Raw genomic sequence first — 27,940 nt, forward strand, 5'->3', positions numbered from 1 at the left:
CACAAAAGATTGACACAAAAATACATCAAATTATTCTAGAGTCTAAAATATATTATAGAAGGTTCTAGAGATTGGTAGAATATGCTAAAATAATGGAAGAAATGCTAACATCTGAAAACATGTGCCCTCAACTGAGAGGGATCGTAATAAAATCTAAATGTTGTAAAGCAGAAGTTTTCCAGAGAGCAATTCCTCCAAATAGGATTCTCACCATGAACCATTCACTTTGTCATGTTTAAACATGTCTTGTCATATGATTCTTTAAAAATTCAGGGTTCATGAAATATGTTGGAACTCTTCCATAGAAGTCATGAGCCAAACAACATTTTCTTCTCTGTCTAGCCTTCTTCCACATATAATGTTTCTCAGAAAATGTAGAGTTGTAAGCAATATCTGAATGTTTGCAATTTTCATAGTGCTTTAAGTACTGCCATCTACAGACTGATATTTTCTTTATTGCTTTTGAATTTGTTGTTACCATGTTTGAATATGTGAGTGTAAGAAATTCATCCAACAAAAAAATCTGAAATGTTAACACATATGATATTGTATGATGTTTGAACATTAGCACTTTTATGTGTTTCAAGCTATCTGTCTCTATCATGGAACACTATTTGTCTTTCTGTTGATAAATATCATTACTTTAATTAATTCATTTGATTTGATTGTATCCTACTCTTCTTGGTGTTTAAAGTGTCTTAGTTTTTCAAACGGTTTCCTGCACAGGCTTCCATTTTGAATCTACCTCATTTCTTCCACATTGAGGCTTGAAATGTGGCTAAGTGGAATGTTGGTTTGGCTCCCTTGGCTAGCATTCATGGGTATGCAGCCCTGAATCCAATCCCCAGAGCACAGAAACTAACAAGCTATATCATTAATAAACTCGTTGGCTTCATATAATATTAAGGGGATGAGGCCAATCAGGGGGTTTTCCTGGAGGCGGGCAGGGAAGCCAAGCCCGAGAAATCATAGGAGGCATCAAAGGACAGTCAGTCTCAGTCCGTGGAGACTTCAAATGCCCTCCAGGAGCTCCCAAGTCTGCCTTGTTCTGTACCAGCTCTGAAATTCCTGACAGACTTCATGCTCTAACTCATTAATGGGATCAGACTTGACCTTACATATGAAGATGGGATGATATTTGCCACTAACTTACAATCATGTTCTTTCCCAAAAGATACCTTTGTAGCTACTCCCATTAGCTTGGTCTTTTACAGCCTACACTGAAAATCTCTCCAAATTTCCTCCTCAAAACTACATGTAAATATGTTAAGTGAGACTAGCTTTAGCTATGATTATAAAGAATAACTTTCTGTTCCTCATCCAGGAGAGAAAATACCCATGCCTTTTCTGCTTCAGAGAAGCTCTATGCATTAGTAACCACATCCTTCATTCCCTGTAGTGAAGCTTAGGGCAAACCAGAAATTAAATGATCTTCATGGAGAGGCTGTTCCAAAAGTAGTGACGCTACATTCAATGCTCCTGCCATCTTTCAAGCTACGATGGTGAATTTCTAGACCTGTTACCCTTAACAGTTTAGTTATTTTTTCCATGTGTAATAAACTCATGGACTTCCCCAAAGCAATGGAAAGTACATGGTGAAATTTTTGATAAAGGAGGAAAGGGATAGGAACTTCTCAGAAAATGATCAAAAGTTGATGGGGTTTAGGTTCGAATAAAGAAGACAAGCAAAGGAATAAACCAAACTGAGTTTAGTGCTCTCAGGTAAAATATTAACACACTGGGCTTGGTGGCACGTGCCTTTTCTCCCCAGGACTCAGGAGGCAGGGGCAGGAGAATCTTTGAGCTTGAAGCTAATGTGGTCTACTGAGTGAGTTCCAGGACAGTCAGAGCTACACAGGGAAGCCCTGTCTTGAAGGGAAAAGGCAAGCAAGCAAACAAACAAACAAAAAGCCAAAGAGGTTAAGATGTAAAGGAACAGAGGAACTTTGGAAAATACATCAATGGTATGTTTAAAACCAATACAATGCACTTGTTGGCATCTTTCCTGGTGAACTTCTTCTTGAGAAAGGCTACCTTATGTAGGCTCTCAAATTCTTGACACTTATAAACCTTTATGACTCCTGACACCGGAACTCTTTAAATGTAATTTGAGTTGGAAAGATCATTGGCATAGGGTCCAAAAGGAAGAGGGAGTTAGGATACGTCCTGTGACTTGAAAGCTAGGGAACAGATAAGGGCTAGAACATGTGAAGAGAAAGATAATTCCAAGGCAAGTGTAGTTTGGGGAGGCTAATTGTGAAAACTTGTTTATTAAATTGGATGCATGAAGAAGGGATCCATACGGAGGAAGGAACGTGCAAAAAGGGAACTCTCTCTATGGTAATGACAACTGGCTCCAGACACAGAAATCAAGCTAAGGCTTGGTTTCCTCCCAAGATTTACAGGAATATTTGAAGCTGCCCCATTCACACTGAGATTGCCTTGTTAGAGAATCCTGATCTGGCTTCTTCAAGTCCAACTCATAATGGCAGGATGAGACTGAATGCCCTAATCAGACCCTGGAGACCCTAATCCGAAGAGAGGCAGACAGTCCCAGACTTCCATTAAAGGGATGAGAGTGTGCTCAGACACACAACCCACCCAACAAAGCCGAACGTAAGGGAAGGCAAAAGAATGTTGGTTTGTCTCCACAGAACCCCAGAAAGGATCCTGAATAAGGAAGTTAGCCCCCTCAAAGAGTAGACAATACCGGTATAAGCATAAATATGCTACTGTGTGGGAAGTTCTGTTTGTGAAACAATTCTAGTCATGGGTTGTCCCAATAACCCTTCAGACAGCTAAGGTTTTTTTCCTCTGGAAATGAACAGACAGACAAGCAAAAAGTTCTGGAAATGTCAAGAAAAATAGAGACTAAAGCAGGGAGAGAAGAGGAAGTGTACAAACATTCCTAACTTCTCACTTCCCCCTTCAACACTTGCCATTTGTTATTGTTATTGTTGGAGCTTCTTTTTGATAGCTTGCAAATGAAGACAAGTAGTTAGGGGCACACGCATATGCGCGTGTACACACACACACACACACACACACACACACACACACACACACACAGCAAAGCCTAGGCAAAGAAATCAATTAGTCGTAAATCCTACCCAGGCATGCTGGGCTTCTGCTCACGACTTCATTTGTTTTGGGTTTTATTACCTACATTTTAAAGTACGAACTGACAGTCAAAAGAAACCCAATATTTAAGGAAATTCAGTAACATAAAACAGAGCAATAGAAACTAAGACATAAAAAAAAAAAAATTGGGCAAACCAGACAAGATAAAGACATTTGAAAGATATGGCACAATAAACTATCAAGAGTACAAGGAAAAGTAGATTTCTCACAGAATACTCCAAGAACTCAGGAGGGGGAAATACATCTTTCAAAAGGTAAATTAAAATTAAAGAGAAAGAAAATAGAATAAAATAGGAAATTTATGACTTAATTCAAGAGCCTCAATCTGTAGAAATGGAAAGGCTTCAAAGATGGAGGAACGAACAAAGCACCTGGCATAATAGGAGGAGAGGGAGGAGGAGCAGAAACAAAGAGGAGAAATGTATGGGCTTTTTATTATTATTATTATTATTTTAAAAATACATAGAGCGGTAAGACATTAGTTTCTAGACTGAAAATGGTTATTAGCTTCCCAGAAAATGATGAACAAGACCAGGCCTGCATAGTATGATCAGGATGCTATGAACTCCTGGAGATTCAAGGACACGAAACAGAAAGATAAAAGGCTTATCATCTCGTACACAGTGTTAGCAATCAGGCACCTCCAGGGACAGCTGAAAGAGACTCTGGGACAATGTGGCAATCAGGCATCTTCACAGCCAGCTCCTGGGGGCCTAGCCGTAACAAGACACACCGTCACTAGCTGCCCAGACGTGACACATTGTTGCTCCTGCTGCATATCCTCTTGTGCATGTCCCATGAACTGATAAAAGGCCCAATTTTCACTCCCCTCTTTCTCTTTTTCCCTTCCTTCTCTCTAGAAGCAGCTTCTGTACCTCTTCCTCTTAATAAACCTTCCACGTGAGACCTGTTGCACAGTGTAATTTTTGTTGGAACCCACTGCCTAATTCCATCACTCAGGAAATCCAAAATCAAAATCCTGAGTACAAATAAATTCCAACTTATAGTTCTATAAGCAGTCTTCCATCTGCAAAATAGAGTAAAAGATATTTTGGGATATATAAGAATTTTTTAAAAAATATTCCTTTTCATGTATCAGCATCTTGTCAGGATGCTGTGCAAAAAGAGAACTGAGCTGGACAGTTCTGAAAAGACAGAAGAGTAAAATAGAAGATGCTTTGCTGGGTAGGGTACCAAGTAAAGAAAACATGGAAGGAATTTCCAAGGTGACGGTAAAGAACTAACTGAAGGCAAGAACACAGCAGCTGGAGAGGACTGAAGGAGAAAGAAGGATGTCTGGGACAGGGATGTCCCAAAGTCACCTTGATAGATTATTTACAGCTGTGTATCTTTGTTGAGGAAGAGGAGACATCACAGATTAGTTCGACAATGCTATCTCAGGATCTATTTGTTGGGAACCCAGTTGTTCCTTTCAGCTTCAGAGAACTTTAACCATGAGACAGCGTGCTAAAGTAACTAACATGTCCCCCATGTCATGGTCTGTAGGTTTTGACCAGGAGAAACCTAAGGATCAGCACCAGAGACATGTAAATTCCCTTCTTTATGAGTATTTTCTTTAATCTAGCCCATACTTGATCTTCATAATCTAAGGGATAGAGCCCTATTGTCCCCTCTCCCACACAGTACTTGAGCTAGGTTTCCTTGCTGTCCCTTGACCTGATGGCATCCCTCACCTCTCTGAGACCTGTGTGTAACTCATTCTTTCTCCTTCTTACCCTTGGTTCTCATTCTTCATTGTGTCTTGCCTGCCATATGCAAGCAAACCTTCCTCCAGTGGACAGTCGATTGGAGTTAACTATTAGTCTTGAAGACCCTCTCATTGTCATTGAGACCCAAGAATAGAAGACTTTCTATTAGTCATTGAAGACCCAAGAATTGTCAGAGTTCTGGGGCTGGCTCAAAGTCTTCAGAAATTTTAGTGTCCTTTGATCTTACACAGTAAGGAAATCTCAGATGAGATTAAGGTCAACCAGAAGGGGAATTTGCCAAAATGGAAACAACTGGCCCTTTAAAGTCAAAGCTATTAACTTCTCCATTTGCATTTGAAAGTGCCTGTACAAGAGAACTTCAGGTCTTCTTGAATACATGTTTTCTCAGATGTTGATTTGTTATATATGGCTGAAAAACACACTGTTATTGAGACAGCATTTCATTATGTTCCCATCTGACCTAGAACTCATATGTAGCCTAGGCTAGCCTTGAGCTGACAGAATACAGCATGCCTCCATCTCCCAAGTCCTAGCATCAAAGGCATGCATTATATCATGAATAAAAACATAAAAGAAAGATGATGCCCCTAGGTATAGTGGGGGAGAAGGTTTTTTATACATACTAGGGAAAGCATAGCTAGAGACATCCATCTGGAAGACCCAGACTGGATGGGAGTGGAAGAGAAGAGGCAGAGGCAAGAGAGAAGCTGAAAACTAGAGACTGGCACAGCCCAAGTGTCTGGGTTATGTAGGGAAGAGAAGCTTGGGGAAGGGGCTCAACTCAGTCCCTAGGCTGGAGAATTTAGGGTAAGGGGCAGGGTATGACAGTGAAAATTGAAAGGACTCAGCACAAGATTCCCCAAGACCAAGTTCTCAGCACAAAGGAGATTTGTTTGCCCCAGAGGGAGAGAAGGAAGGAAATAAGGGACAAAGAGAAGAGATTGAGGAGAAAGGGGAAGGAGGAAAGGTGAGGGGAGAAGGAATATTTTCCCAGGGAGGGCAAAGGACTGTCTCTAGACAGGGAGGAGACAGACATGGCCCATAGGACAGTTTATAAAGAGAAAAGGGGAAACCCTGTGTTAGGATGAAGTGTTTAATTCTGATTGCACAGGTTAAATAAGATAGCCAAAAGGGGGCTTTTGGTTGCTGGACTTCAATACTTTTATAGCTGGACCTTGGTAGTCAGTCTCAGGAAGAGTGGCCAAGTAATGGAATAGATCTTCATAGCTAGATTTAGGAATGTAATCTAGTAGTTTTTAGCAGGGCAGAGAAAACGGAGGAAAGGCAAGGTCTGTCAAAGTCATGTTTGTCATGTTCAGGCATGCTTGAGCTCCTTCAGGGATGACTCTGTATTAGGTACTCAGAGCTGTTGGGAGACCTTGGCACACATGTCCATTCTGATGCTTTAAATAGACTCCTCAGTCAACCTCCTGTCCTGAACTTGAGATCCAACACATTAGATCTAAGATTCTATTGTTTTTTATTATTTGTATGAGCATCATGTCTGAGCAGTGCCTGTAACAAGAGCATTGCTCACACGCAGATGTATGCAGGTAGATCCAAGAGCTAACTGGCAAGTAAATCTAGCCAGAAAGATCTAATGATAGACCTACCTCAAGGCAACAGGGTGGGGAGCGATGGAGGTCACAGGACATCTTATTCTGGGCTCTACATGTATGCACTAGCATAAACATCCGTACATGCAACACAACACACAGACGAGAGAGAGGGAGGAGAACATACCTGTTGTTCCAGAGGTAAAAATGTAGAGGCAAGTAGACTTAAGGCTTGAGGTGACATGATGGCTTGGTGGTACTGGCTCATCAGAGGCAAGGCTCAGCTTTTCTTTGAGTGAAACTATACCTTCTGGGACAGAATCCTTCATTCCCCAAACCCTGATATGTTTCGGGAGGCTGGGAAGGATTTCTTCTAGGCTTCCAAGCAAATCTGAGAAGCAAAGATTAGAAAAGATCAACGAACTCAAATCTCAAACGTTTCAGGTTGGGTTTCCTTTGTTAGGACATAGATAAAGTGGAAACAAAGTGTCTCCTCTGTCTGACTACGTGACCTCAAGGCTATTTCACGCTTATATCTGGTCTGAGAAATTTTGTTTTGCTTTGTGGCACGTCACCCTAATCTGTCCAGTATGTCCTTGAATTTGCAGCCTCCTATTTCAGTTTGCAAAATCCAGTGATTATAAGCACAAGCCACCATCTTGGGCCTTGTGGCTCCATTTCAACAGGAACAACTGAAAGAACAATTTCGTCAATCGGATTGAATAACACAAGCAGATTCACATGCGTGTTGGTCATTCTGATAGTTTTCTGCTAAAAGATTTTATATTCTAGCTTCCTTTGGCCAGGCCAATTAGATCTGGGAAAGAGAGACTACGGTGTGGTCGCAGCTTCTGTCCCTATAAGGGGCCAGATCCTCTCATTTTCTGTAGATATTTTGACCATCTGCTCAAATGCTCCTTATCACGAGTAAGTCAGATACAAAAACTTGCTTTCTTCCTGCCTTCTGTACCGTTATGGCTGCCTTAAATAGTCTAAAGACTTATTACTAAAAGTATTATTTTTTTTCAGTTTTAAAATAAAACTACTGTAAGTGTCAATGTTAACCTGTAAGGTAAGCCCCACTTGCCCAAGGACAGATACTTCTTGAAATACTGGAGAATATTGTGTGGGGAAGATAACAAGCCACATTGTTCCTCTAAACGAGTTTGACCCGAGTGAGTTGGATAAGCTTGATCACGTGTAGGCAGGAGGTAAGAGGGCAGGAAACACATCAGGGTCCATGCTTACCCCTGATTGAATGTATGCAGGAGGAACTACATCAGGCTATATGCTTGCCTCCTGGTACAACTTGATGGGAAATACAGGGACCCTATGGTTTTATTTTTGAAGACTAAGGAAAAAATCCTCTTTGCCATGTTCTGAAAACCCAGGAAGAGATATGGTCAGAGTACAACATTCTGGCCAGTATTAATTAAACTTGCTTCAAATTTGTCTCCAAATTGTGCTTGTGGTCTAATTCTCACCCAGTGGGATGAGTCCTACTTTCCAGATTCCATTCAACTCTAAATTTAGGTTAACCCACTAGACATTTTCTTTTAAATACAACTTGGTAGTTAATTGCTCTGGGAATTCACCTGGGTGCTTAATTGCTCAACCTTAATAAAACACATTTGGGTAAATCCCTTGGCTGTCCTGGAAATCTTAGGATCATTGTGGTTTTAAGGCCAGTTTGAAGCCAAAGGTTAAGTGAATTTAGAAGGAAGCCTGTTCTTGGCACCACTGTTAAGCAAAGTTGCAAATACCTGAAGCAGAGAGGGAGGAAAAGGAAGGCTACCTTCCAGGAAGGAACAAGGTCCCCCACGCGGGAAGCTGTGTGGCAGCTGAGAGTGGAGAGATGACCAGAAAGTCACAACAGCCTGAGGTGTAAAGCCAAGGACAGAACCAACGTCAAGCAGACTAGAAGGACAGACCATCCTGAGAGCTTGTCTCTCTGCTCTTGGAAAGCCTTGGGGTGTAGTGAGTACAAGGGTCTGAGTGTTAGGGAGCTGGAAAGGAAGCAGGAAACTGTTTTTAAGAAACTCTCCCCCCCCCCCAAGGATTAAGAATACAAAAAGCAATGGCTGGAGTGAGGTGGGACTAAGTTCTTTAAAACTTTCATTTAGCCACTAATATAGGATGGAGTCTCATCCTCTAGAGAGGGAAGATGAGGTAGCAGTGAGCCTCTCATGGGGGAACCTTAGATACTAAGGTACCCAGTACCCAAGAAACAGAATCCATCATTCCTGAACACACCCTTTTCCCAGAACATAGAGAGAACTATATTTGTTTGTTAGATTCTTTTTACTGTATTTCTGCCATAGTTTAACGTGGATCTCTGAGAAAAAAAGTTTTACATTTATTATAGCTGCTAGTTTTTTCATTATTTCTATGAAATGTTATTCATTTCCAAGGTGTGGACTTTTTAATGTTGTATTTATTTTAATTTAACATCTACTACAACGTCTTTGGTGGTACCGTATGATGACACCCACTGGCCTTTTGCAGTTGATGCAACCAGAGCCAGACAAGGGGAAGAAAGATTCTTTCGTTTCCTTTGCTTTAGACTGCTAGCCTCCAGAACTGGGCAGAATATAATTCACTTATTTTAAACTCCCAGTTAAGGGTACTTTATCACAGCATCTTGAGAAAGCTAATCAAACAAGGTCTCAAAATGGTGCCCAGCGTAACATGTAATTGAACTGAAATTAAATGGTTTTAAAACTATATATGCATCATAAAATAAACCAATGACTTGAGCTGGAGCGATTGGGCTCAGAGGTGAAGTGTATGCACTGCTCCTGCAGAAGTCCTGAGTTCAGGTTCCTGAGTTCACATCAGGAGGTTCACAATGCCCTGTAATCAGGCTCCTAAAGTTAGAGGCCCTCTTCTGGTCTCTTTGGGCGCTTGTACTCACATGCACATACTCCAACACAGAGACACAGAAAAATATACATGCTCTAAAAAATCTTGTAAAAGAGTGATTAAGAATAATATCATTTAATAGACAATAGACCCAGGTCAGATGCTCTAGAATATGTGATTTTTTTGGCCTGTACATAAAAAGCGACTACATGTTATTTAATTCTTAAAATTAAACTTGAAACATAATCGCAAGCTACATCTTGCCTTGAATCTGAATCCATAGTTCTGTGTGACACATTTTCATGAATGAGAATGTGAGGAATGGATGATGATCTGGTTAAAGCTGTCAGTCTCTGATCAGTTCTATTACACTGTAACTGTTTGGAAACACGCCTGCTTAGATCTCTATCATTCAGATTAATCATAAAGAAGCTACAGCAGAAATTAGTCATATTTCACTTCTCTCTCTTCAGACTGTCTTTTTGTCTTGTTGCAGCCTACCTAGAGGAGCCTTTTCTCCTAGCCTACCTAGGACTCATTTCCTAGAGACCTTGCCCATCAGTGCTGACCCAGAACCTCCTTAGTTCTTTCCAACAAACCTTTTCCCAACCAACCTCAACTTTTCTCCTAGCCCATCTCCATTCCTTTGTGTCACCTACGTACCAACCAACAAATTTATTCTCTACCAGCGAAAACACACCCACTACACTTGCCTAGGATCCAGAGTGGGGAACGGCAACCAAAGAGTGGATCCCCCATCTAATAAAGACTAGAACAGTTATCTACACCAAGAAATGCCTCAAACAGCTGGTAAACAGTTTAATAAAAATAGCAGCACACGAATTTAACACACAAAATAATCAGTAGCCTTCCTATATATGAAGGACAGATTGAGAAAGAAATAATAGGAACAGTACCTTTAACAACAGCCTCAATAAAAAATAAAAAGTAATATCCTGGGATAACTCCAGTCAAGCAATTAAAAGGCTTGCATAAGAAAAACATAATTGCAGCATAATTCTTCATGGATATTGAGAAAACAGTCTTCAAAATCATGTGAAAAAGACCGGAGAGTTGAAACAATCCTGAATAATAAAGAGAATCCTTGGGTAATCTCCAGTCTAGATTTCAAGTTGCACTACATACAGAGTTATAGTAATAAAACCAGAATGGCATTGGAATAAAAGTAGACCCATCGATCAACTGAAAAGAATTGAAGACCCAGGTATAAGTCCGCATCTATGGACATCTGATATTTTTCAAATAAGACAAAAATACAATGGAGAAAAGACAGAATCTTCCACAAATGGTTCTGTTCAGACTGCATGATTGCATGTAGAAGTTATAAAACTGACTCCTGTCTATCACCCATAGAAAACTCAACTCCAAGTGGATCAAGTCCTTCCACATAGATCCACGGAAATCCACCCTGAACCTGATAAAAGAGAAAGTGAAAAGTAGGCTTGAAATCTTTGGTATGGGAAAGGAAGTTCTAATCAGGATACTGATAGTGCAGGACACCCACACCACAGTCCCTAACACTCAATAAGCGTGACCTCATAAAGCTAAGAGGCTTCTAAATGGCAAGTATCATTCCATCAAAGCAGCAGCCTTCAGAAAGGAAAAAGATTTCTATCAATTATACAGATGATAAGGGCAGAATCTGGAATTTATAAAGAATGTTAAACAATAGATCATGAACATCAAGAATGTAGATAACACAATTTAAGGATTGAGTACAGAACTCAGAAGAAGTTCTGAAAAGATGAAACTGAGTGGCTAAGAAACCATTAGTGAAATGGCCAATGTCTTCGGTCATCAGGGAAATGCAGACTAAAACTCTTACCCCAGTCAGAATGGCCAAGATCAATAAAACAAAGGGCAGCTCATACAGGTGAAGGTGTAGACTCGGGCAACACTCAGTCGTTGCTAGTGGTGGTGTCAACTTGTGTAACCACTGTGGAAATCCACGTTAGTTTCTCAGAGAGCTGGGGATAGAACTACCTCAACACCCAGCTGTACCACCCTTGAGCATACACCCAAAGGACTCTATGTCCTTACTACAGGGACACTTGCTCAACCACATTCATTACTGACTATTCCTAAGGGCCAAAACTTGGAAATGGCCTGGATGTCCATCAGCTGATGAATGGATAATGAGAATGTGGTGCATTTACATAATGGAATATTATTCACAAGAGAAACTTAAATTTTAAAATTCATCTTTAAATGGATGGAACTAGGGGAAAATAATCATCCTGAATGAGGTAACACAGAGCCCAAATAACAAATATTCTATCTTTTCTCTTTTATGCGTATGTTAGTTTTTAAGCTTTCACAATGTGTGGCTTAAACCAAAGAAGCACAGAGGTTAGGTAGCTAGTAAGGGACCAGAGGAGAGGGAAGAAAAGTAAAATTATTGTTATGGAGAGACAAGAAGAACTTAGAAAAGGAAGACTAAACAAGGAAGAATATGGGAGTGAAGGGTAAACAAAGGGATATGGGAGGGGACAAATAAAACCTACTACTATAGAAGCTTCTGTGTGTGAGTGTGTGTGTGTGTGTGTGTGCACGTGTGTGTATATATGTGTGTGTGTCTGTGTGTGTCTGTGTGTCTGTGTCTGTGTATGTGTGTGTGTGTGTCTGTGTGTATGTCTGTGTGTCTATGTGTGTGTCTGTGTGTCTGTGTGTGTGTATGTGTCTATGTGTGTGTGTGTGTGTGTGTGTGTGTGTGTGTGTGTGTGTGTGTGTGTGTGTGTGTGTGTGTGTGTGTGTGTGTGTGTGTGTGTGTGTGTGTGTGTGTGTGTGTGTGTGTGTGTGTGTGTGTGTGTGTGTGTGTGTGTGTGTGTGTGTGTGTGTGCATGCGTGTGTGTGTATGTGTGTGTGTGTGTGTGTGTGTGTGTGTGTGTCTGTGTGTGTGTGTGTATGTGTAACAAATATGAAATCTATATAGATGATAGAAATAGATATAATCGTGGTGCTGAGTCCTCAACTAGATATCTTACGCACAAAGTGAAACCTCCAGTGGCAGGAATTGGTTAAATCTCGTTAAGTCATTGTACAAAGGGGCCCCATATAAATCCCCAAATATCACAGGCTATTGCCAATGTTATTGTTTGATATCCACAATTTGATGGTAAAGCCCTATTGATATTTATGCCAAAGACCACACAGACATCAAGCCGGTGCCTAACTAGAAGTTTCACCACTAGTAACCATCATTTGTGGTATTGGAAGATACACTGAACAGTACATAAGAGAAAGGTACACCAATGTCACCCAGAGATGAAACTTATGACCTACAACAGTGTCCTGGCTACAAGAAATACTGGTGCAGTGCTGGTACAAATGTTATGGGAATCACAGTCACTTTTTAAATTGAATTTAAGGCCTGCTCCACGAGATAGATCCCATACCTGTCATGGCTAAAGTAGTCAAGAGCTAGATAGGACCTGGACCTGGGGTGAACCTAATCCTATTACTCTGCTAATGTAATAAAATGACTCTTCTAAGGACATTCTGCTAGACTACTAGATGAGTGTGTTGTTCAGCACACATTAGAGACACTAGGAAATTAACACAGAGACCCACAACTGCACAAAGTTCAGAGTGAAAGGCCTTGGATCCTAAATGGAATGTCTTCATCACATCCTTCTCCTGGAGGAGAAGGCGGAAAGATTCTAAAAGTCAGAGGTGACGGATGACTCCAAGCAAAATGTGTCTTCCAGGCACAACAGGACTGGCACACGTATGAACGTACAGATGTTGTGACAGCATTCACAGGGCCTAGTTCATGTTGAGCTATAAAGGGGTCCTAGCACTAAGACTGGGAAGTTGTTACAGGGTTAGGTCTAACTAGGAAGCTATCTCCAGTTGATGTTTGCTGGCAAAGGGAAGGTCTTTTATTTTTTTCCAATGCAATCTCGTTGGGTGTGACAACCCCACTTCAGGGCAAGCCTCGTGACCAGGACTGATTTGCCAACACCAAAAACCTCAATAGTATTTTGTGTGTAGTTTTGTTATTTTAGTTTCATTTTGCATTTTTCCCTCTTCCTCTTTTGTCTTTGGCTTGTTTGTTTGGATTTTTCATTTTTGTGTTTGGGGCCTGTGTGTGTGTGTGTGTGTGTGTGTGTGTGTGTGTGTGTGTGTGTGTGTGTGTGTTTCTCATGGCTTCCTTTCTTGTTTTTGTTTCAGAAAGAGAAAACAAAGAACATAAAAGTTGGAGAACATGAAGTTATGGAGATCAGGAGGATCTGAGGGAGAGGGAAAAACAAGAACAAAATATATTCTATGAAAAATATTTTTCAATGAAATCAATTAATAAAAATGAATGAGTCAATGGCACTAGATAACTCATAAATAGAATCTGTAAGAAACTTAAAACAAACACGTAAATAGCAAGGTGCCACATTGCCAGGGAGCTGAGGGTTAGATCTTAAAGTGTCTTATTAGCCTTTATTTCTATCACAAATTGAAATAAAGCAAGATTTTAGAATCCAAGAGTTCTCAGTTCTGGTTAGCGCATAGCCACACCCTGCTGTGTACGAACTGCTTTTGGCAAGGAGCGAAAGCCCACGAGGATGGCTGGAAGGAAAGACAAGAGGGGACAAGAGGCAGCACAAAAGAGTTAGCCTTTCAAAACAATGGTTCTAGATTTTGTTTAAATCACTCTTTCAGGCATTCTGTTCTTATCAATTTTTTTCAACTAGCTATTGCAGTTATAATAACTTCAAATTGGCCATCTGGAATTATAAGCCAATGGCTAAACTTTTATAACTTCTTAATGAACTGGGATATAAGTATGGAGTTTCAATATGACTGGGAACGGAACCCTGATTGAGACCAGAGTCTAGGGAACAGTGAGGGTTTACAAAGCGTCGTCGTGTTTACAAGAGCAAAGGAGGTGAGCATAATCCAAAGGCAACGTGATTTCACATCCTTAAAATTCAGCTGCTTCACCGGAGGCAGAATTCTCAAATACAGATCTTTCAGTAGTGGCTGTGCGGTCCTTAAAAACGTTTTCACTTCACAATGTTAAAATAACTCATGTCAGAAACGCTTTCCACATGAAGGGTTTGTAGTTGAGTGTATATACTTGGGTGTTAATTTTAATATTTTGAGCACAATCTGTTTTCCATGCTATGCTAACATCTACAATTTCACTAATGGTGCTACTTTCCATTGAGATTTCAGAAGCCTAGAAAACTATGTTCTTTGTATTTTTATTTTTGTTTCCCTGAAGAGATTACATGGCCTTCACTGCAAAGATTCCAGACCAATTCTTTGCATGGCGCTTGGTTGCCCCTTGGCTATCTAACTTCTGAGTACAAGTCGTCAGAGTCCTGAATGAAGTCCTGTAGAGAATAAATCATAATGGATAAAATAAAAGTGGTAATGGGCATTGAAATGAAAGCTTGAAGCATCACTGTGAGGAGGAAGAGGGACTGGAGGGTGGAAATGTGGTCGGAGGATTTCCTGTTCTTCCAGAGGACCAGAATTCAGTTCTCAGTACCCCTCGGGCACGTCCAGCTCCAAGAGGTCAGACACCCTCTTTCTGGCCTCTGAGAGCATCCGCATAGACTTGGGGTTTACCAACCCCGAACCTTAAGTAAAAAGAAAATCAATCTTATAAGAAAGGATACAGAATCACTAGTTCCTTATCGTTATCAATTTTAACAACATGAAAGATGCGTCCTTGATTTTGAATGGGAATTCAGAATACAGATATGACTCAAAACATTACTGCTTAATTAAGTTTATTTTATTTTGTGGCTGTTTTGCCTACATATATGCCTTTGTACCATGCACACCCCTAGTGACTGTGGAGGCCAGAAGAGTCTCCTCTTTCCAGATCCACTGGAACCAGGGTTATAGACAAGGCTGTGTGCCGGGTCCATATATGTGCTGGAAATCAAACCTAGGTCCTCTGGAAGAGCATCCCACCCTGTTCAAGCAGCCCTAGAATAACATTGTTTAAATACATTAATGTGCAAATCACTGATGCCTGCCCTACTGCACACACCTTGACAAAGAGATCAATGCCGACTCCCGCTGCTCTGCATAGATTTCCGGTTGAAGGAGCTGGGGTCTGTGCTTAGGAGACTAGATGCAGATTCTGACAGTGAAGTGTGAGAACATCCGTTAGCTAGGTCTCCTGTGATGGTTAATAAAATCCAAATGCAGAAGGCTCAATGCACTTGGTGTGTTTGGTTAATTGGTCTTGTTTGTTTGTATGATTGTTTGTTTGTTTGTTTTTGCAGCAGGTTCTTCCAAGAAACATGCAGAATTTTCTCCTACATTCAAGGCACAGCACTAGGAAGAACCCCAAGTGTGAACATGAGTGAAATTCCTGCGTGTGAGCCTTCAGAACCCTCAATACAAAGTGATTTCTCCTTCTTACGTCATCATCGCACCTCTCATATTTCTGAGACTGTAAAGTCAATAACAAAACTTCTGTATATCCCTCCATATGAATTGTGCTTTGCATGTTGCAAAAACCCTTTATGTTATCCAGCTGTACATTTAGCAGACTTATACTATCAAATGTGAGGGAAAGGCGTTGATTTTATATATATACATATATAAATATACATATGTATAATTAATATAAATAATTAATATATTGGTAAGTATTTTATAAAAATAAATTTTTATAAAATAAAAATGTAAAGGTAAAATACACACACACACACACACACACACACACACACACATATCTTGAGGTAAGGTCCATGGTTCGATTTCCAGCACCAAAAACATTGTATCAATAAGCCACATATAAAAATAAACTCTAAATAGGAGACCTGCTCTCTTTAGAGGGCAAAACAGAGTTCCCAAAGAAGTCAGAGTGAAATTATAGATCTTTTTTTAATTTTATTTTTCTTGGATATTCTATGTATTTACATTTCAAATGTTATCCACTTTCCCTCCTCTCCTAAACCCCTCCCCCTGCTTCTATGAGGATGCCCCCACTCCCACCCACCCACTCCAACCTCAATGTCCTGGCATTATCCTACATAAGGGAAACGAGCCTTCACAGGACCAAGGGCTTTTCCTTCTATTGATGCTGGACAATGTCATCCTCTGCTACATATGTGGCTGGTCACTCTCCTGTGCATGGCTAGGCTCCGGTTTTTAAAAAAATGACATTGAAGTAAGCTGTGTCCTAAAGTACTATACAGACATTCTGATAACAGTGTTTTGCGTGCGGACCAGAAACTGGCTCTGGCGTAAATAGTGCTCTGGCTACTTTTATGAACACTATTTATTATAAATCACAGAACTCTCAGGAAGTGTGTACTATCCATGTGTATTTATGATACTTATGAATAATCTATTTGTTATTTATGCATACTTTCACAAACAGTTTATTGTAAGTCATAGAACACTTAATCTCTCAGTGCTATTTCCTATCTTGGAAATGAAAGGAATATGAAGGTGACTGAAAGTCTGAAAGGAGATAGACTGACCTTGCTTTAATCCAGATATACTTAACTTCAACATTTATCTCCCCACCCCACCCCCGCGCCGCTACCCCGACCTCACCCCGCATCCCCTCCTACCCGCCACCCCCACCTCACCCCCTCATTCCCCCCATCTCCCACCCCTACCCACCACCCCACCTCACCCCCACCCACCGCCACCCATCCCCACCCGCCATAAATTAGCATCCTTTCTACATTCCCATTCATTATAATGATTTTCAAATTGGGCAGTCTCCACCTGAAGTTAATTCATTTTCCCCTTTCCATTGAGAAGGGATGGGTCTGAGCCATTGTTTCATTCAGTTCTCTCTCTCAGTTCTCATTTTTCAAAATTACACTTAAACATTTAAATTAATACAATTATTTTCTTTTGTGGCAAGGTAACAAAAGACCTGTTCTTGACCCTGCTAAATCCAAGATGAGGAAAAATGTGGTAACAGCCGTTCTAAAAAATACAAGAAAGGGGCTGGGGATTTAGCTCAGTGGTAGAGCGCTTACCTAGGAAGCGCAAGGCCCTGGGTTCGGTCCCCAGCTCCGGAAAAAAAAAAAAAAAATACAAGAAAAATTAGCAAGGTCCTGAAAAAAAAAATGTACATGGATCCTGTGAGAGGGTATCACGGAACACAGGTAGGTAATCAAGTTCACAGGATTCCTTAGTTTTCTGTACCTTTGTACATATCAGTTTTCTATAAAAGGTGAAGGGACTTTTCCCTCTCTTCCTGTTGCAGGTTAAGAAGAGTTGCATTTACTACTAAAGGGGAAGTGCAGGATTGCAACATCTCAGTCGCTAACCTGAGCATTTCCTCCGCCCGCCCGGCTGAGGGCGGCTGCTCACAAAAGCAGGGCTCCTCTACTGTGACCAGAAGTAGTTACTTCTTATGAAGGGCCATCTCAAGTCTTTTAAATAAACCCACACACTAAGTACTATCACATTTAAAGTAGAGGAGACCGGGGTAAGGGGAGAACTTTTAAAGTTCCCTGTTTGTAGTGATTTAATCGGCAGTGTATTGAGAAAGCAAATGACACACGCTCCAGTAACAAGGAAACGGTGGACACCGGGTGGATGAACAGCGTTTCTTATAGAGAAGCGTTTCCTCTTCCCGAGTGAAGAAGCTTTGTTTAACAGCAGGTTCTGTGGGCTGGGTCGAGAATCTCCAGGCAGTCACCTGTCCTGCCTGGGATTTTTCCTGTCTTTTCATTTGCATTCTTTGACTAGTCGAAAACACAACCCTGATCCAAACCCCTAGACTGTAGCTCAGATAGCAGACTCCTTTACATGTGAGTCTATGTGAGTCTTCAGACTCTGTTGGAGGGAATAATATCATACACATTTTTCTAATAATCACGGTATCTCGATGTTGCTACTGTGTAATGTTTTCATAGAGCCTGGACAGATTTTTTTTTTTAATAGCTGTATGCAGTGTAACTGGCAGTCCCTACACAGCCTGATTAGGATGAAATCAAAACCCCCACATCAGAAGCCAGGATTTGGATCCTGGTTCTGCAACTTACTAAAGCGAGTTACTCAACTGAGCTATTTGATTTCTTGGCCTAACATCACAACGTGTGCCTCTCAGGGCCACCGGGAACACCTTTCAGGAAATCAGCCTTGAGAAATGGTACCATCAGTACTGAATAAGGTTTGTTGATGGCTTGAGTGATACCTTTCCTCTGGCTTCCTCCTAAAGATGACCAGAAAGCTAAGCCAAGGTGGAATTTGTATCTATCACCAAGGACATTATCTGACCCGACCCCTGAAACTTGTTTAAAGTCGTATATAACTTCTGGGGCTACGGACATCTCATTTGGTCAAGTAAGCCCCGAGTCTGAGTTTGATCACTGTAGCATCCTATCTTTACAAGTTGGGTGTCATAGTTCACATTTCTCATCTCAGTCCTGGGGAGACAGAGACACAGGCAGAACCCTGGTGTTCAATGGCTGACGAGGTTAGTCTATTCAATGAGGTCCAGGCCAGTGAGAGAGACTCACACAGAAGGAACATGGATAGCAACTGAAGAAATGTGCTACAAGTTGTCCTGTGGTCTCCACATGCACACATTTGCATGCATTCACACACATGTGCACTCTTGCATGCACTCTTGTACACACACACACACACCCTAAAAACTGTACATAACTGTACATAAGTGTAATTTTTCTAAAATACCATTTTGAACAAACTGTGTAGAGTTGAGTGTAGGACGTTTTGGTAAGCACAGCACAAATTAGTTTCAATCACCGAGCATCTAGCCTATGATGCACTTGCCTAAGTCACGGAAGCCAGATCATATAATCCTCAGCAGAACTGAGCTGTGAAGTAGTTGGCATTGTCACCATCTTATAGCTTAGTAAAGTGACACTCTCGACAGATTCCATCAGCTACAAGGCAGTTAACTATACCTCAACTTCAGGTCTGCCTGGCTGCTCTGTCTAAACCACTCATCTTTCCACTTCAGTACACTCGCTCTAGGATTATATGAACCCCCGTTAGGAATAGCCGGTCAGAATCTATGGATTCTGAAATTCAACAATCAAATTATGATGAGTATGTTGTCCAACTGCTTAAAATGCCACTTAAAAGAACACAGTATTCCACAGTAGAACTTTAAATGCACACAGTTTACTGAGACCTAGGCTGTCCTTAAAGCAACCCATTCATTAATTAAAATAGAACTATCACATCTTTCATTTCTGTTTTGAGATAGTGTTAAAATGAATAGTTAAGGTGACTTAAGCTTGATTTCTCTAGTTTAGTATTTTGCTGAAAAACTCTACTGAATAATATTGACTTAAAAACCCAGTAACCCAAAGTAGTAGTCTGTGTGTGTGTGTGTGTGTATGTGTGTGTGTGTGTGTGTGTATGTGAACATGTATTTTTTGTGTATGCATGTGTGTGGATGTGTGAATGTATATGCGTGTTCATGTGTGTGTACCACTTTGTGTACGAATATGTATGAGTATATGTGTGTGTGTGTGTGTGTGTGTGTGTGTGTGAAAGTGCATGAGTGTGAGCTTGTGTGGAGGTTAGAAGTCAGCCTCGTGTGTTCTTTCACTGAGTTCCACCTTCCCAATTTCTGAGCTAGAGTCTCTCATTGGCCTGGAGGTCAGCAAGTAGGCTACGTTAAGTGGCCAGTTGAGCACTAGGGATCCACCCACCTCTGTCTCAAAGCTCTGAGATTACCACACACAACTTTACCTACTTACTTACTTACTTACTTTAAAATTTGGGTTCTGGAGATCAACCTTAGGTCTCGGTGTTTGGATGGTACTTTGCTGGACTTAACCATGTTTCCTCTCTCCATAGCTTTTATGTATTCAAAAGGAAGTGGGGGGTGCTGGGATGCATTAATTACTGGAGAACTAGGTAAAAGCTAGAACACATGAACGGTACCATTAACTGACCACTAGACACCACCTCATGCTCCAGCCAGGTGTGAGTGTCTGCTTGAGAGGTGAGCTATACTGTGTCCCTGAGGAGAACTCCTGAGTGCTTTGCTCTAGAGGAGCTTCTCATATCCACCTCAGCGTCTTGGCCACAAAGATATTCTCACACTGTAACCCTCTTTTGCTCTTCGGAAGGGAGGTAGCTGTTTCTAGCCCAAGTCGGAGTTTCCAATCGTTACATAATGTGTAGTGATGTAAGTCGTGACTAAAATGTCGGAGTATGTCCATACACAGTAAGCATCGCCTATTTTTCTGCTACATCCATAGCTGTAGTAAGTAATTAGCAAATGCTGTTTAGCCACACTGTCAAAATTCTGCATGGTTCATTGATTTTTCTACTCATTACCATAGGTCACTGAAGCCTCAGCGTACAAACACGGTGAATGGAACACAGGACTGAGGGAATAACCAGACAGCACTCGAGGGACACTTTTAGCTTCTCTGTTCTTATGGTCCTATAGTGGCTGAAACCCGTGCTTGACACTAATTATTTCCTGACTTGATCGAACCACAAGATAGGCTGAAGGACACAGAGACATAGGAGGAGTGATGATAAGGTTCCCATGGGGAAGGGACACTTAGAAAAAAAAAAAAAAAAAGATAGCTTTCTTATTCATGACATCTTGTCAGGATCAATAAAATAACAGACCCAACCCTATCTCTCTTGAATTCTTGCAGGGACTGAAGGTACCAGTTGCCCCTTTCCCAAAGTGGCAAGAAGCAGAAGTTTTATAAAGATATTCTTTCGTTGTGTTGCTCTTTGCTGATCTACAGCAAAGTGTTTGAGGAGGTGTGGGAGGACCTAAGCCACTGGCTATGGGGATGGGAAAAGTATTGCATACGCATAACTTACATACCTTATCACCCACCTCAAAGGATTAGACGGAAATATGGTTAGAAAGGGAAGGCAGGAAAATAGGTTTGGTTCGTCGCTTTGGCATAGCAGACCACATCTCATACTCTACCTTCGCCCACCACCATGGCTTTGGGTTCACTGGTACGGATGCAATGTAGGAGGGACTCGAAGCGAAGGTTGGAGTTGAGGAAGGCCACCACGCAGCCCAGCTTAGCCAGGCCAAACCACACATGAACGAAGTCGGGCTCGTTACTCATCAACAAAGCTACAACGTCCCCCCTTTTCAGGTCGGAGTGGTTCAGGAGGGCGTGGGCTACTCTGTTGCTCCTCTTGTCCACATCCTCATAGGTGTACACATCCCCCTCATAGATGATGAAGGCTTTCTTTGGCTGCCTCCTGGCATGGCTCAGGAACTTATCCAGCACCGTGACCAGCTCACCCCTCAGTTTGTATATCTCCATCTGAATTCCATAGCGCACCAACTTCAGCAAGAACCACAAATCATCCCAGAAGTACGGGAACAGAAGTTTCTGCACGAAGTGGAGGGAGAGCAGTCCAGCCCCAAATCCTGTGAGCCATGACAGAAGCATGGGCGCCCAGAACTCCAGCTGACCCGATGGGTCCTACCAGTGTCTCTTCCTTTTCCAAGAGCTTCAGTTCTTTTGCCCTGGGGACTCCTGTCCTGACAGCTCAGGCTGGCACCTGCAGTTCTGGCCCAAGATTTCTTTGTGTATCCCGTGAAAGAAATCAAAAGTTTTCACCCAGAAAGCTCACAGAGTGCTGGTGATAAGGCCTGGGGCACTGGACGAGGCAGCTGTGGAGCAGAGCCCGGAGAGTCTTCTTTGATAAAAAAAGAAAAAGGAAAAAAAAAAGCGTCTGTACTGAGCTGCTCAACGTACCCACCCTCCCTCGCTGTCCAACAGGCTCCTTGCAGGAGCTCCTGTGTTCCAAGCGGAGAATGCCTTTGGCACCTCTTGCTCCCTCCGAGAGAACCCTGCTAAGCTCGGCTCCTTTGAGCACCAGGATCTGGGATCTGCTTTGGAACTGGGGTGGCTGAGAAAGCCCGCGGTTTCCTGCTGGTTTCTTCCCTGGAGCACGCAAGGGATCAGCCACGCCTCACAGTCCCCAGATCAATGCTGCAGTCAGCGCCACTCTCTCCTAGTCAGCCCCGCCCCGTCCAGGACAAGGCTCTGCCTTTCCTCCTACACAAGCTCCAGTCTGTTGGAAGGAGCTGCTGGGCACTGAGGCCAGTGATCTTCCTGCCAGTGTCCTTGGAGCTGGAAGAGTCGCCTCCTACCTCCCGCCTCCCCAAGCCGGGAGCCAGTGTGACCAGTGACTGTTTGGAATCTGTCAGGCTTCTTGCTGGGCAAATGGTCCTCCCCTTCCGCGGGGGAGTGAGTAGCCAGCTCACACCTCAAGCTCACACCTCAAGCTCACACCTCAAGCCCCACCTCAGGCTGGACATCCTGCAATCCCAAGTAGAGTAAAACAGAGACTGAAAAACATGGTGGGGGCACCCAACTATTGTCGCTGGGTCACGGGTGATGAGGGGCCTCTGGACAGACTTGTGAGGTGAAAGAATGATGTCGGGGGGGGTGTCTTTAATAGAGTTAGCAAATGCATGGGGAAATCGGCCGAGAAAGGGAGGGGAACGTACAGTTATGAATTAGTTAGGTCCCAGAAGGATTATTTTCTGAGAAAAGGAGGAATGTTTGGACCCTCTCATGAAAACTTACATTTTCTTCTTTTACAAAAGGCATTTTTAAAAAAGTGTGTGGTTAAGTTAGTGTTGGCCCAGCCATTGTAACACTACCCTCAGAATGCCAATTTCTTAAAATATTGATTTAATATTTTAAGTCACCTCGGTGTTTTTTAATGTATGAAATGCTGACTCTCCTGAGATTTTGGAAAAGGAACTCGTAGGGGTGAAGGGGGAAACAGGGATGGGAAAGGCGTGAGAGCCAGCGGACTTGCAGTCATCAGGATGCCCTAAATGCACGTATGAAATTGTCAAGGAAAGAATCCAATAAAAATTATGGCTTTTTTTCCAGTTCAGCCAATAAAAAAATGGTCAAAGTTCAAAGGGTTTCATAGTTATGCTTGAAGTCGGAAGAGAGCCAGCTATAGTAAAAGAATACAGATTTTCATGCCTAAATAGCCTTCTACTAAAAGGAAAACATGGGGGAGCATTTAATCACACATGTTAAATGATGCGTTTTTGCTGTGTTTACATACACAACAATTATCCGTAAGTGTGTATGTGTTCATGTATGCACACTTGCAAGTTGGTTGGTGTGCACACTGGTTTGTACACTTGGTATGGAGGTCAGAGGCTGATGTCAGGCGGCTTCTTCCATCACTCTCCATCTTTGATGATGATGATGATGATGATGATGGTGGTGGTGGTGGTGGTGGTAGTGGTGGTGGTGGTAGTGGTGGTGGTGGTGGTGGTGGTGATGGTGGTGGTACAGGGTCTCTCATTGAACTAATGGACAAGATTGGCTGGCTGACAAGCCTGCTGGGCCTTCTGGTCTCTGGTTCTCTGGCAATGAGACTGCGGGCTCATGTCGCCTGGCCTGGCTCTACTTAAATGCTGGGACCCGAGCTCTGCTACTCCTGCTGGCTGGGCAGCTGCTTGACTCATCTCCCTAGCTCTCACTAATAACTTCTTTCCTAGTGACACCTCAGCCCAGCCCTTCCCTTTTAAATGTATATGCAAGGCTAATAGTATATTTGAATAATTATCAGAGCCTAATTACGCATGGCTTTCCTTCCATAGATCACTTAGCTTCTAGCTAGACTTCAGATTTTTTAAGAGAGAGAGAGAGAACAAAAAAAAACAAAAAACAAAAAACAACAAACTAAACCAAATCAAAACGACAACAAAACCCTTGATTAAAACCAAACACCGGCTGTAGTCACCCTGGTTTGTTTGAAATCACAGTTAAGGTCCCTGACGTCACAGATTCTTAGATCCTCCCAGGTAGATGAAGAGAATGTCTTCCGATTTATCTTTTCAATGCAGAAAGATCTTTTTGGGCAGGAGGAAGGCGGGAGCAGTGAGCATGTCTGAAACGGCATCGCTTGCCTTCCTGGCCCGGGGATTCAGTCACATCCTGGAAAATCCCTTTGAGCCACAAAATGAACACAGAGCAGTTAGTGTCTCGGGTGGTTGGCTCACCGAGGTGTGTAAACATGTTCGCCTCTCACAGGGAAACATGCTTGTTTTTCATTCTGAACGTCTAACACCATTTCAATGGACAGAACTTAATTTTTATCAGTGGCCAATATAAACCAGAATAGAGAATGTGCATGGTTGTCAGTGTGAGACAGTCTGTTACGCTGTTAATATCAGACTCTAACATATTAAGATCTTAGAGCTCAGGTTATTAAAACTTACACAGGCATATTCCCTATGTGCTTCCTCTCCACGGAAGAAGAACTCTGTAAACACCTTGAAGCATTTAAGAGGAATGTGTGTTCCTGTGTAAGCATGTGAATTGGTTATCTCATCCCTAATTTTATATCCACTTTAAGTATTGCCAAAGACAGCTATCAAAGACGGATATAACGTAAACCACAATACCAAGTTATTGTACGGTGGCTGCCAGAGAGCCATAGCTACAAGTAAATAGATCTATGCCTTAAGTAAAATAAAGAGAAACAAGAGTCCAGAGATCATCCTGATGCCTGTTCTGAGACTGCTTTTGACCAGGGACAGTGCAATACTACACAGGTTCACTTTGGGACATATAGCAATACTATGTTTTTTCTCTAAGGGTATTTGAAAGTAAAAAACAGTATGATTAAATACAAGTCAGCACAGGAAGAGAAGGGTCTTCCCAGTCTACCATACACTCTTGTCAACCTCTTCCTCACTTCTGATTTGGGGTTCTTCTCTACACTTCTTCCCTACCCCTTTTTCCAGTCCCTTCTGCACTCTCAGTTCTGCTGAGGATGAACTGCACCAAGTGATCAACTTCAGTCTGAACAAACAGAGGATAGGCAGTAACTCACTTCCTCAGAACATAGCCAGCACAACGTCCATTTCCCTCCTGTGCTTTCTAGTGAAGCTCTGTAGCAAGTCAGCATTAGGATGAAGGAAGGCCGGGGTGAAATACAAGAGGGCTGAGAATGCCTTTTGCGGGATGTGAGCTTGACAGAAAGCATCGCAATGGATGCTCTCAGGGAATCAACAGGCTGGGTACTTAATACTGCCAGGAAATGGGGAGAGAGATGACGTCGTCATCATCATCATCATCATCATCATCATCATCATCATCATCATCATCATCATCAAAGGCTACCTGTGCCTCTATAAATGAAGGGCTAAACCTTCTCAGTTTCTCCCCCAGAAAGCAGTCCTACAAAAGCTGTGGATCTCAGCTGATCATGTGTGGAATATCTTGGTTGACCGTGTATGGAGAAGGAAACATTAAGGTCTGTGGAGCCATGACAACGCTCTCTCTACTCACCTAATCTCTCATCTCTAATGATGGCTAACTGACCAATTTTCCCAGCTAGGTTTCAGCTGTGGCCTCATTTCTTGTAGGCCTCCCTTGATTGAGGGTGAGGAGAGTACTACGGTATGCTCATTACAGAGGAAGGAAGAGGGAAAAGGCTATTTATGACGGCTAATTGGTCTCTCCCAAAAGACTAGTAACTTGTCTCCCATCTTCACAACATGAGGCAATTTGCCACATAGAGCAAGGCACTCATGGAGAAGTTTGGTTCCTACCCTTCTACAGAAACAGGGAGACACAGGTACTCTCTTCCAAAGAGGAGAAGAATAGAGTTGAAATACTGATTGCAGATCTCACCCCCTTCATAATTCCACCCAGAAGCAGCAGGCATTTACACTTTGTAATGACTGCCTTTAGGATGGGGTACCAAGTTTGATTGTGATTGAAGGCTTAATTTTCCTGTAGTTCAATATTTACTTGCATCAATGAATAATTATGTCTAGAACACCTCTACACACACACACACACACACACACACACACACACACAAGACCTCATGAAACAAGCAATATTAAAGGAGTGCTATTGGAGTTGGGGGCTATTATCATTGCTACAGGTCTTAGACACATCAAACACATCTTGAAATATAAAAAGTTTTATAGTACCAACTAAAACCATCCCTTAATAATAGTTCTGGGAGCAACTCTCAAACAAATTAAATATTTAACTATCACTTCACCACTAATTGAAAATGCAACTAGGAATTTATGTGAGTCAAAGTCCTAACAAGATTCTTCACACATGTGTTTTATGCATCACATTTTTTAGCCCAGATTCTGCTGGTTATGAAAATTTTTTCCCTTTCTTGCTATTGGTGAAACTGACTTTCTGGGAAAGATATTTATGTAAACTTTTATTACTGACTGAGAACTCGTGGAAGTTTCATTTCTAGTTTATAAGCCGCCTGTGTAAGATGTAGGTCATTTGATCACTACTAAAGCAAATCAGAGAGCCTCTCTGGCACCTTCTATAGGGCATGAACTATTCTCTAAATGTTGCATGGAATTGTTTCCTGGGTCCCTGTTTTTAAATACATCATAAGGGTGATGACTTAGTTCCTAATGTATGGAAGAACCAGAAACTTCTAAAATCTAATGTGCACACTCCATTTTATCCACTCTTCACATTTTACAGCTCTTTTTAAAAAGCATTCTAATTATGGAACAATAATTATGTGAATAATTAAGTAGTCCGTGGTTGGTTTGATTCTGCCAGTGTCATCTTGTGCTGGCTTCGCCTTCACAGACAACACAGATTCTGGGCTGCAGATTTTATCCTCATGAGCATCAGAAAAGGGGAATAGCTGAGAAAAGTCACACCAGTTAATGATTCTCGGTTTCAGTGTTGACTTTTCAGGTTTTTTATTACTTCAAAAACGTCAAATATGCGAAAGGGTAGAAATAATAAAAACTGTTGGCCTATTAATGACCAATGTTGTGCTCGATTCGTTTGTCTTCCTTTTCTGTATGACACTAAGTTCAGGGGCAGTTTAGAATGAATCAATAAACAATATATTAACTCAATAAAAACTTAAAAAATACATTTTTAAGGGTGGAAGTAGAATTTTTCCTTTTTAAAAATTACAAGTAGATTTTATCATACAATATAAATACATTCTGGGTATGGTTTCTCCTCCCCAAACTCCTCCAAAATCTCTCTTCCTACCCACCCACTCAAACCCTTGCCCTTCTCTCTCTGTCTCTCTGTCTCTGTCTCTCTCTGTCTCTGTCTCTCTGTCTCTGTCTCTCTCTCTCTCTCTCTGTCTCTCTCTCTGTCTCTCTCTCTCTCTCTCTCTGTCTCTCTCTCTCTCTCTCTCTCTCTCTCCTCTCTCTCTCTCTCTCTCTCTCTCTCTCTCCATTGTTGAGTTTAGGTCTGTGTTTTTTGTTCCCATCGACTGAAAGGAAGCTTCTCTGATGATGACTGGGGAAAGCACTGAATCTGAGTACAGCAGATACCATCAGGAGTCGTTCTACTACTATCTTCCTTTAGTAGAGCACCAGTAGTTGGTTTTCCTCTAGGTCCATGGCCTATCAAGTCCCAGGTCCTTGGCCACCAAACAGGGTTGAGCATGGGTTGCATCTCATATAGGCATGAAATCCAATCAGATATTTGTTGCTTACTCTCACAACATTTGTGCCACTATTGTCCCAGCACATCGTGCAGGCAGGACACTATTGCAGATCAAAGAGTTTGTAGCTGTGTTGGTGCTTACTTTTCTCCTTTGGTAGCATACAAAGTCCTTTCCAGTATCACAGACACTAAGCAGTAGTAAATAAATTGTAGCAGTGAGTAATTGCTTACATTTATACTTTAGGTACTTGGAAGGCTGTGTCGAGATTAGTTT

General features: G+C 41.9%; 1 protein-coding gene across 1 annotated transcript in view; it reads right to left on the bottom strand.

Annotated features, from left to right (window-relative positions):
- Positions 1 to 22,187, bottom strand: part of Slc27a6 (solute carrier family 27 member 6) — a 52,951-nt gene extending 30,764 nt beyond the window's left edge. The window contains exons 1-2 of the mRNA XM_032885901.1: positions 21,183 to 22,187; positions 6,615 to 6,818 (exon numbers count right to left, since the gene is read on the bottom strand). Coding sequence (XP_032741792.1) covers positions 6,615 to 6,818; positions 21,183 to 21,663 — 685 coding nt within the window. The 5' untranslated portion in view covers positions 21,664 to 22,187. The remainder of the gene's footprint in view (positions 1 to 6,614; positions 6,819 to 21,182) is intronic.
- Between the last annotated feature and the right edge of the window lie 5,753 nt (positions 22,188 to 27,940).

The sequence above is a fragment of the Rattus rattus genome, chromosome 15 (genome assembly GCF_011064425.1).
Source record: "Rattus rattus isolate New Zealand chromosome 15, Rrattus_CSIRO_v1, whole genome shotgun sequence".
NCBI lineage: Eukaryota > Metazoa > Chordata > Mammalia > Rodentia > Muridae > Rattus > Rattus rattus.